We start from the raw sequence: 12,063 nt of genomic DNA, 5'->3' as shown, positions 1-12,063 counted from the left end.
ACAGGAGGATTAAGTGAAAGGAGAAAAGGACCTGAACTCTTGTTTTCCCTCTTCTTTTTCTTTCTCTCTCTTTAATTTGTTTTCCTATGTTTGTGTGTCCATCCCTTTGGGTCTGAAATACTCCTAAACATTCAAAGAAAATAGATTTCTCATGGAAAATTCCCTTTACTGATCCTTCTCATTTCTGCCTGAGTAGAAGAGGAAATAAGAGACCTCTTCAGTTACGGAGACTTGTGCATTGCATTTAGGTTAGCATTACCAGATTGTCAAGTCAGTAGAATAAGTAACAAGTAAGAGAGGGAAAACAGGGTGAGAGAGAGAGAGAGAGAGAGAGAGAGAGAGAGAGAGAGAGAGACAGAGACAGACAGAGACAGAGACAGAGAGACAGACAGAGAGACAGAGAGACAGCAAGAGAGACAGAGTTAGACAGAGAGAGAGACAAAGAGCCATCCATGCACTGAAGGTGAGCTTGTAAGGAGAAACAATTTTGCCTTTTACTTTATCCTTGGATAAATCTTGAAAAGTATTTGAAGAACAAGGAAGTATATATATATATATATATATATATATATATATATATATATATATATGTATATATATATATATATATATGCCAAATGGGAAATAACAGTCTTAGCAGTTTCCTCACCAACTCTACCTTCTTGCTCAATATAGAAAGAATCCTTTAGCCTGTTTCAGTTGAGAAAGTAAGACTCCTCAAATTTTTCACTTGCCATTCACATAACATTTCATAAATCTGAGTGTTTTAACTGCCAGGCACAGAACTTGATTTAATTATCCTATAACCTAAACCCAGTGAGACAGTAGAATTCTATATTCCCAATGTCTTGAGATGTCTTTCTTATAAGAAAACTGAAGTATTCTAAGGGAAATCACCCATCATAGAGATCTGCCTTTCTTTTTCCTGGAAATATGAATCTTAAAGTTGTGGTTTTGGGAATAGTGAGGTGTTGTCTCCTTTTCCTCCTCTTGGCTGTCACAGAGTCTCAGAATTCTCCAAGAAATGAGATTTAGACCATCTCCTCTCTTGAACAATTTCTAAGGTTAGCAGTACTGATGCCTGCAGACAGAATGATCAAGCTCTTTATAATGCTAAGAAATAAGCAAAGGGAGGACAGTTCCCAAGAAAGAAAGTACAGTAATCTCTTTGTTGTCCAGTTTGGCCAGGAAATGGGATACTCTGGTTAGTCTGTACTTTGGTTAATAGGGAGCTACCACCATGCCAGATGTGGATTACTAATTTTCAAAGACTTGCAATATAATAAAATATACTTAATACCACAGCTATGCTGAACTTAATCTTTCTTCAATGATTCAGAAGTTATTCATCAAGATCTTGCTGGGCTCTAGGGTCATCATTTTAAAAATCTGTTATCATTATACTATAGATACAAACTTGTGCTAGGTGATAGAATAGTGGATAAGGCAACCTTTTAATAATTTTACAGAGGGAAGAATTAAATGAAAGGCTAGTTTGATTTTTAAATGATATTCTGAATGTTAAGTAGCTTGTCAAATATTCACTATGACATATAGAGAATAAGATAGGTACAAAAACTATCTTTCAGATGAAGCATGGAACAAAGGTCGCTTTATCACTTATTTATGTTAAGAATCCTGTATCATTGTTCAATGTCTTGGTCAGATTCCAATTTGGCTCCTAGCCTTTTGCCTGATGTTCTGGAGAAGAAGGCAATTTTTCTTCTTGGAAGGAATAGTAACTATTGTATCTCTCACTGTCTGAAAGAGAAATTTTACTGTGTGTGTGTGGTTATATCTGTAGTGCCAGGCAAAAAAGATAACTTTTTTCTTTTTTTTAAATGAAGTGAGTATTATTGAGAAGCCACAGTTTCAATTGTACTGTGGGAATCCTAAAATCATTTGCATCTTGGAATTTTACAACAGACTGAGTAATATGATGAGCATATACAAGTATTTCCAAATGTTAGTTTTCAAATCATTCAATCTTGTTCATTTATTGAATATTCATTCTATATATAGCATTGTACTAAACACTAAGGCAAAGAAGACAGTTCTGTCCTCAAGGAAATAGTGTTTCAGTGGGAAGATTAGAAGATAGGTGATAAGCCATATGAGAATGAGAAAAAAGTCCCACAGTAATATACAATCAAACATGAAATTTTTGTGAAATTTTAAGATAGCACTCTAGAGTTTGTTGCTATAAGACAACTCAGAGGTCATTAGTCCAATCTTATTTTACAGATGCCAAAACTCAGGACAAGAGAGATTAGGTAGCCTGCTTGGTGTGTCTGGTATACAATAGGAACTTAATCAATGCTTATTGGTTTATTACTCAGGATTATTCATATGTCTTACTGTATATATTACAGTTTGGAGACAAGGCTACAATTATTATATGCTGTTATCATCTCTAAAGTATTATTAAAAGTTATTATTCAACAAATTAACAATTTCATTGCTTTAAAGTTTAGTATGATTTATAATAAATATATTACTTTTAAATACCTGATAAAATGTAAGCTCCTTGAGGATTGGGGCTATTTGTTTTTTTGTATTTTCATTTCCTGGACAGAGTAAGTATTTATAAATGCTTATAGACTGATAGATTTTATCCCAGTTCCACTGACTCCAAATCTATCATTCTTTCAACTACAATTCATTGACACAAATCCAAGGATACTGATAGTTCAAAAAAGTGGTCAGAGGAGAGCCAATAGGATGGTAAAAAGCTTCTAGGTCATGCCTTAAAAGCATTGGTTAAAGAAAATAGGGATAGTTAACTTTTTTTTTTAGGTTTTTGCAAGGCAAATGGGGTTACATGGCTTGCCCAAGGCCACACAGCTAGGTAATTATTAAGTGTCTGAGACTGGATTTGAACCCAGGTACTCCTGACTCCAGGGCCAGTGCTTCATACGCTGCGCCACCTAGCTGCCCTGATAGTTAACTTTTAAAGATTTTCTGTAGAATGGGACATGAGGGCTCTCTTCAGTTCTTTGAAAGAATGTTACCAAGAAGAAGGATTAGACTTACAACTTTTTAGAAGTTGCTAAAAAAAAAAACCCAAAACAGCCCCAAAACAAATATAAATTGAGGCTTGAAGGCAGAAGAAACTTCCTAAGATAGCTATCTTAAAGTAAAATTGGTCATCTCGAATAGTCGATGAAACAAGTATTTATTAAGCATATTTATTAGTTCCTATATTAAGAGTTGGGAGGAATACAAAGGAAGGCAAAAGACAATGTGCAGTCAAGGATGTCATGGTCTAATTGGGGAGTAAAGGCAAGAAATTCACTTACTGGTTATGATGTTCAGGTGGTGGTGAAGTTACTCCTAAGGCCCCTTCCAACTCTGAAATTTTTATTCTGAGCATATTAATAAACACAGGTGTAGGAAGATTGCATCTTAAAGGATATCTATCTTGATTTTAGTCTTGAAAGTGATACATGTGAATTGGTTAAAATTAAGTGGGAGGTCATTTCATACATAAGAATAATATCCCAAAGACTGAGAGATAGAACAAGCAAGAAGTATTGAAGAAAGGATAAGGAGACAAAATCTAGCTAACAAAGAACAATGTTCTTCCCAAACGACTAACGTCAAAACATGCTTCTGCTAAACCTTAAAAGCTGAATATTGCATGTGCTATCAGTTCTAATCTCTAATGAAACTGTTTTGCTGAACCATTTTTGTTTTTTTAAGAGAAGGTAGTAGGCAGAATGTTTGCTGGGAAATGATTATCTTCTTAATTAAATGTTTCAATTAAAAATTCTATGATCTGCATAAAGAATAAAGTGGAAGGGTAATTTTTGAGAAGGGGAAGGAAAGGGAGGAATAGAGGAGGAAGGAGAAAGGAAGAGAGCCCTCAATGGAAGGAAGAATTCGAAAAAAGGTTTTTGAATTCTAAACTTAAGGGGTTTTGTTTTTGTTTGGTTGGTTTTATAGCAATAGCAAGCTTCTGAAGATTCTGGCATGGAAGAGGTCATGATGAAAAACAGTATTAGTAAGTGTGGTCAAAATTGATTGGAGGAATGGAACTTGGAAAAACAAAGGGTAAAGATGAGGGTAAAGATATGTACTTGAGTCATTGAAAGCCAATCAGCAGGCTTTCTGTGAATCCAAGTGGAAATGACTCATTGAGAATCCAAAAAACCTCCACAGGAGGTTTGGTATCGCACATTTCCCCTCAAGAAACAAACATTTTGAAGAGTCAGCAATAAAAATGAATAAAAAGATGATGATCCAGCTGCTGACACCTGTTTACACTGTTTAATTTGCAGCCCAAGATATTTATTAACCTGTGCAGAGAACGGTATTCTATCATGCCACAATCTGGCCCCAAGCTACTGCTGGACTTAAGTCCTCTGACAGTTAACCATATTCTCTTCTAGGAAAACCAGAAGGGTCACTGCAAGTTCAAGTTAGCATCAAATAAGGGAAATCATGAAATTCATTATATCAAGATGCATGAATCTGAAAATATATTTTAGGTAGGACAAAATAGGTTGATGATATTATTGTCTTCTGGGATTTTCTGCCTTCCTGATAGCCAACTATTTGGTCTCTAGGACAAGAGACCATTGTGGACTGGAACAAAGAATAGAAGTCCATGGATGGTGTAGGAAACAAGGAATGGGAAAACAAGAAAAGAACAATAATTTCAAGAAATAAAATAATCTTAATCCATGGGTGAAATTAAGAACCAAATAATATTCTTATCTTTGAAGTGTTGGGCATAATCTATGATCCCAAGGATTCTGCTCCAAACAAAATCCAGAGAGGTAGATACAAGAACAAATGTGTTAGAAGTTCTCACTTGAAACAAATTGAGTAGGAATAATAGTAAAGAATGATGATTTTTGTTCTTACTATCTGTTTCATGTGATTTATGTATATAGGAGGGAAGAATAGACTAGTTTAAAATATTTTAAAGCTAACTTTTTTTTAGTTTTTGCTAGGCAATGAAGTTAAGTGGCTTGCCCAAGGCCACACAACTAGGTAATTATTAAGTGTCTGAGACCAGATTTGAACTCAGGTCCTCCTGACTCCAGGGCCGGTACTCTATCCACTGCACCACCTAGCCACCTAAAGCTAATTTCTTTAGGAGATGACATTTTATTAAACTATCATAGAAGTCCATAGTTTGCTTTTTGGCTTAAAAATGTAACTTTGGGGGCAACTAGATGGCACAGTGAATAGAGCACAACCCTGGAGTCAGGAGGATCTGAATTCAAATCCTACCTCAGACACTTTGTAATTACCTAGCTGTGTGACCTTGTGCAAGTTACTTTTTTAAATTTTATTTATTTTTTATTAAAGATTTTATTTATTTTGAGTTTTACAATTTTTCCCCTAATCTTACTTCCCTCCCCCACCCCACCACTCACAGAAGACAATTTGTCAGTTTTTACATTGTTTCCATGGTATACATTGATCCAAATTGAGTGTGATGAGAGACAAATCATATCCTTAAGGAAGAAACATAAAGTATAAGAGATAGCAAGATCAGACAATAAGATATCAGTTTTTTTTCCCTAAATTTAAAGTAATAGTCCTTGGTCTTTGTTCAAACTCCACAGTTCTTTCTCTGGACACAGATGGTATTCTCCATTGCAGACATCCCCAAATTGTCCCTGATTATTGCACTGATGGAATGAGCAAGTCCATCAAGGTTAATTATCACCCCCCCATGTTACTGTTAGGGGGTACAGTGTTTTTTTCTGGTTCTGCTCATCTCGCTCAGCATCAGTTCATGCAAATCCCTCCAGGCTTCCCTGAAATCCCGTCCCTCCTGGTTTCCAATAGAACAACAGTGTTCCATGACATATATATACCACAGTTTGCTAAGCCATTTCCCCAATTGAAGGACATTTACTTAATTTCCAATTCTTTGCCACCACAAACAGGGCTGTTGGGCAAGTTACTTAACCACACTATCTTGCAAAAAAAAAATGCCACTTTGGAAAGACAAGCCAACCCTAAAGCCTCTCCTGAAAAATGTAAATTAGGGTTAGGAACATAATTTCTAAAATCTTCTGCCCCAACACCTAGCATGTTTAATAAATGATGACTGAACTGAATAGATTTTCATTGAGAAGGAAAATGAATAGTAATTATGATTTATATTCTCAAGGTTCTGTTATTGGTGTATTTCAGAATAGCCTATCAGAGAAATGATGATGATGAAGAAGAGGCTGCTAGAGAACGTCGCCGCAGAGCCCGGCAAGAAAGACTTCGTCAAAGGGAAGAGGAAGAGTCTTTAGGACAAATGACTGAAAAGGTGGAGGTCAATGCCCAGAACAGGTAAAACAGTTCTCACTATGTGGAGTCTTTGTGAAACTTGCTAATGTGATCAAGTGGGATTTGTTTGGAACAAAGTATTTCAACATTTTATGGATTTTAAATTCCAATATAATGGTGTTTATCCATGGTCTGTTTTCAAACTAACTTCTTTATAATAACAAGTATTGATACATGTGATCCCCTCTGTTTTGTTGTATAATCTGATTTTGGTCCCCCTCCCATGAACTGTTTTGTTTTTCTTTAATTTTAGTATTTTGTTAAGTAGATGTTAGATTAAAAAAACTTCATCTAAATTCTGTAGGATATTCATCTACTGAGCATATATGAATATTTCTATTTTATATTATCTTCTCTTTGAGATCTTACTTTACTATAGTCATTATTACTTATCAATAAATGAAAATGTAACCAAATTTCTCAAGGAGATATGAATTATAAATTTTTTTCCCTAATTTTTCATTTTTCCACAGTTCAGAGATCTCTTCAAGGCAGTGTCTTACTGAAACTAATAAATAATTACTTTTCCCTAAAAAGCAATTATTTATTTGTCAATGGCTATTTAGGATTGTCTTTATGATACATATGGGCATATATATTACATATATTAATTCTTTGATGGAACTGTGAATTTATCTAACCATTTTGGAGAGCAATCTGAAATTATGCCCAAAGAGTTATTAAACTTTACAAGGTAAATGACTTGCCCAAAGTCAAAACAGCTATAAGTGTCAAGTGTCTGGGGTCACATTTGAACTCAGGTCCTTCTGACTCCAGGACTGGTACTCTGCATCACCTAGTTGCCCATATCCACATTAACCAAAGAGGGACATATCTGCATCCAAAGAAAGAATGGTTTGAGAGAAACAGACAGGTAGACAGACAGACAAATATGTGCCTTATAGTTACTATCTCTGAGGAGGGAATAAAAAGAAAAAAGCTACATGATAATTGTATTATATAGTTAAAAAGACTAAGTAGTACATAATAGATTTGCAGTCTCATTCACAATTTTTTTTCATTCTACTATGTTATAGAATTGTTTATTTTATTTCTTACATTCAGGACAAAATAAATGAAATTTAAATATAAAAATGTCTAAGGTGGAGATAGGGGAAGATGTAAGAGAGGAAAAAGGAGATATATTTTCTTTTTTTTATAAGTTTTTGCAAGGCAAATGGGGTTAAGTGACTTGCCCAAGGCCACACAGCTAGGTAATTATTAAGTGTCTGATGTCCAATTTGAACTCAGGTACTCCTGACTCCAGGACTTGGTGTTCTAACCACTGCTTTATCTAGCCACCCCAAGATATATTTTCAAAGAAGCACCTTTGATACTGCTTGTCAGTCTGATAACATTATTATATATTAAACAGTCATATCTCTTAACTTCAAAAAGTGAAGGAAACTGAGAAGCCTTTTAGCAAAGCAAAAGTGAATTATCTACCTAGGCTAAAAGTTATTGGTATCTGAGTTAAGCATACTCTAATTGGAAGATGGTGATCATGAACTCTCTGACATATCAGGATCAGGATAATATAGTTCTTTTCCCTCTTTTCAGTTTTGATATTGGAGAGGGCAAGATTAAAGATGGAAGGAAAAAAACAGCTTATGGGGGGAAAAAAGTCAGTCTGTATCTAGTGGCAAAAAAGTCAAGAATTAATATGAAGGTATAAACAGTTAAATTACATGGTGGATAAACATTGGTTCTGGAATCAGAGAGGTCTGAGTTCAAATTTAGCCTCAGACATTTAACTATTTGTATGACACCACTAAGCAAGTCATTTTATCCTGTTTGCCTTAGCTCTTCATCTGTAAAATTATCTGGAGAAGGAAATGGCAAAATACCCTAGTATCTTTCCCAAGAAATCTAACCCCACAAGGGAGTTGCGAGTTGGAAATGACTGAAAATGACTAAATAGCAATAACAATAGAAAGATATGCCATGAATGCCCATCAGGGCAGACAGGACCTGATACCCCATTTTTAAAACATAGCTGATAAATAGTAGCTTTGAATTCCATTATGTAAGTCATTTCATATTATATCTTTCTTTTTATTATTCAGATGATGTTATAACTAATCTATAGCTGTTAGAATTTCAGTCATAAAGTCTTACGAAGATAGAACTGACCTCTAGTCTAGAAGGAGGGTGTCTTGCAAATTGAACCTCTTTAAATGATAGCAAGTATCACACTTAGGTAGATCTATCCAGACATATACTATAGACTATTTCTAAGCTTATAGTTAACTGTTGTTTGATTCCCAAGAAAAACAAAAAGTATAGAACCCACTGATTTCAGCTAATAGTCATAAAACATTAGGTTTGGAAGGTGACCATAGAGGCTAGGTAACTCAATTTTCAGATTAAAAAACTGGATTGCTTAAGATTACTTATTATTAATTAATACTTAGGCCAGTTAGTACTAGAAAGAGCCAGGTTCGTTGTTCAGTGTGTGCTTTCCTGTATAATTTCTCTTAAGAAGGAAGGCAGTGAACATGGCAGACAGAGAACTATATACTTATAAAGAAAATCCAGATTCAAATCTTGCTTCTGACATGTACTAGCTATGTGACTTTGAGCAAGTCATTTCATTCCTATTTGCCTCAGGTTTCTATCCTAGAGAGTTGTTGTAAGGTTGGAATAAGTTTATATTGCAGAATATTTTGTAAAATTTAAATTGCTATGTGAATTTTATCTTCTTTTTTATTGTGATGATTAATCTCTACATCACTCCCTGCCTCTTTCTAGCAAATAAGTATATTTTTAAAAATACAATTGAATTTCTTTTTTTTTTCCTAGTTTGTTTTTGGAGGCTCAGGTTAAGTTGCCCAGGGTCACACAGCTAGAAAGTGTGTGAAGTCAGATTTGAACTCAGATTTTCCTGATTCCAGGGCCAGTGTTCTATCCACTGCACACCTAGTTGCCACCACAACTGAATTTCAATAAACATGTGTATTTAATATACAATTACATAATAAGTATCATTATTAAAGTCAAACTGTAGTTTCAAAAGAGAAAAAAACACCACATAAACTACACGTATCATCAGGGATATTTAGTCTTTGCATTTCTAATGGACATACATGGTGTATCACAGCCCTGAGGTCAAGGAATTTTTAAAATTTAGCTTTTCTAAGCCTTTGATGATTGTTTTCAAATGGGAAATGTGTTTAGTCAAAAATAAGTGAACTTGAACCTCAAATAGTTCACTTTTTGGTTGGAATCATAAAATCCAAAGGAGTTTTGTTCTTGGTGAGCCACAATTTTGCAACTCTGGCCAAAGTTTTGATATCACATAACTATTTGGTTTCTACTCACAAAGGCCAGCACCACTACCTCAGGGGCTTATTCAGAGCAATGTAGCGAGAAGTATCAGTTCATCAAAATTCCAAACTGTGACCTTTTAAACTTTATGTCATGACCCTTGATGATGAAAGAAACTAAGGGATTGTCATGAAGTAGTTTGTTTTCTTAGAGCATTTTACCTTTTATTTCTGTTTCCAACTAAAAATTTCTGAGGTATGCAAATCTTTATTCACAAAAATGTTGATCTAGATAAAGAGTCAAAGATTCTGACATCCCATCCCTAACAAGTTACAGAATTCTCTGATATTTACTACATTCACTTCAATTCAATTTGACAAATATTTAATAAGCACCTACTCTGAGCTATATCCTGCATTCAGCACTATGAATGCAAAAATACAACTACTTAAGTTCAAGGAGCTTATAGTATGTTATATATATATATATATATATATATATATATGCAGAGTGGACAATGAAAATATCATAATTGCTTAATGTACTTACTCTTCCTTAAATACTACTGCTCCACACCCCCAGATTATGAGAATACTCTAGGGAACATGATGCTAGTCCAGAGTTGGAGTACCATAATAGAAGACCACTTATTGCCCTGGACATCTATGATGATGGAACCTCAAAGGACTGATGATTTAAAGAATTAGTGAGTCAGACTATCAAATAATTAATGGAAATGATATTTTTTCCCTCATGTTTCACAGTGTGGGTGATGAGGAGACTAAAACTACCACCATATCAAACACCCAAGTTGAAGGAGGTGATGATGCTGCATTCTTGGAGCGGTTGGCACGTCGGGAAGAACGACGCCAAAAGCGCCTTCAGGAAGCTTTGGAGCGCCAGAAGGAGTTCGATCCAACAATAACAGATGAAAGTTTGTCACTATCCAACAGGAGAGCTCAGAATAATGCAGCAGAAAATGATACTTCTGAAAAGGAAGAGAAAAGTGAAGTCCGCCAAGAAAGATATAAAGTAGAGGAAACTGAAACAATCACCAAGTCCTACCAGAAGAATGATTGGAGGGAACCTGAAGAAGACAAGAAAGAAGAAAGAGAGAAGGAAGCAGAGGAAGAAAAGCCCAAGCAGAGAATCACTGAAGAAAATCGGGTAGAGGTAATGGGAGAAAGGAAAATAGAAACTCAAGAGGAAAAGGTAGTAATAGAATTGAAAAATGGTCAGGTATATGCAGAGGAATCTAAAATAGAGGAAGAGAGGAGAGGAGATGCCAATGATTTTATAGGTGATGAAAAAACAGATAAAGACCAGGTTGACGCAGAGAAACTAAGATTGGAGGCTGAGGCAGAGAAACTGAGATTGGAGGCTGAGGCAGAGAAACTAAGGTTGGAGGCTGAGGCAGAGAAACTAAGGTTGGAGGCTGAGGCAGAGAAACTAAGACTAGAGGCTGAGGAAAGAGAACGAATTAAGGCTGAACAAGAAAGGAAAGCTGAAGAAGAGAGAATAAGAATTGAAGCAGAGAAAAGATTGGCTGCCCAAGAAAAGGAAAAGAAGGAGGCAGAAGAAAGGGAAAGGATTAAGGAGAAAGAGAGACTAGCAGCAGAGGAAAGGGAAAGGGCAAAAGCAGAGGAGAAACGTGCAGCAGCAGAGAAAGCTAAGTTAGAGGAGCAAAAGATTAAAAAACAGTTAGAAGAAAACAGAGGCAAAACAACAGAAAAACAGATAAAGGGGGGGAAGGGAGAAGAGAAAATACAAGAAAAATGGGTAAATGAAAAGAAAGTACAAGATAAACTTCAGCCAGCTGACCTAAAATCGCAGGTACAGTAAACATTTTGCACCATCTGTGTATTGCCTGTGACTTGTGAGAAATGTAATGCACATCAAATCTAGGATTGGGCTATGTTCATAGAGTATCACCAATGTGATCATTTGGGAAATCTATTCATTTTTTTTCCAGTCATCATAATAGATAGCCACTATGCTATCAATTCAGCTATCACTGAATGTTTGATTTCATTTAGACCTGTTCATAAATCTAAATAACTGTAATGTCTATATACAGATAAATTGCTTAGAAATCAGCCATTATAACTGCAAAAAAATGAATTACCTAAAAAAGTCATATTGGTGGCACTGTGTAGACTCACTTGTCTGTTTCTGCTTCTTTACTAAATTCGCTTTCTTCAGTTCTCTCCAAATAACTTTAACTATCAAGTTCTGTAATGGGTCTACATGAATGAGTAAAGGGTTCCCAAATATTAAATCTCAAACACTTTCTCCCCGTGTACTTGGGGAGATTCTCAAAAAAATAGGACAGGACCCCAATATCATGATTTGTAATCAAAAATCTCCACAGCAAAAGTATTAAGATTGAAATATAACTGGTAGTAAAGGCAACAAATAAATCAATTAGTTAATTAACAAATAAAAAAGATGAAGCAAATTTTGATGTTGGGGCATGTTCATCTACCTTAAATGAAT

At 35.2% G+C, this 12,063-nt stretch overlaps 1 protein-coding gene across 4 annotated transcripts in view; it reads left to right on the top strand.

The window, feature by feature from the left end:
• CALD1 (caldesmon 1) overlaps positions 1 to 12,063 on the top strand; it is a 118,153-nt gene that overhangs the window by 75,137 nt on the left and 30,953 nt on the right. For 3 of the 4 annotated variants that reach the window (XM_074193640.1, XM_074193641.1, XM_074193643.1), the window contains 2 exons: positions 6,157 to 6,303; positions 10,332 to 11,400. In XM_074193640.1, the coding sequence (XP_074049741.1) occupies positions 6,157 to 6,303; positions 10,332 to 11,400 (1,216 nt within the window). The remainder of the gene's footprint in view (positions 1 to 6,156; positions 6,304 to 10,331; positions 11,401 to 12,063) is intronic. The other variant, XM_074193644.1, reaches the window with a different exon arrangement.

Source organism: Macrotis lagotis, chromosome 7 (genome assembly GCF_037893015.1).
Source record: "Macrotis lagotis isolate mMagLag1 chromosome 7, bilby.v1.9.chrom.fasta, whole genome shotgun sequence".
Lineage (NCBI taxonomy): Eukaryota > Metazoa > Chordata > Mammalia > Peramelemorphia > Peramelidae > Macrotis > Macrotis lagotis.
The sequence above is the reverse complement of the archived record's forward strand: the minus strand, read 5'-3'. Positions and strand labels throughout refer to the sequence as shown.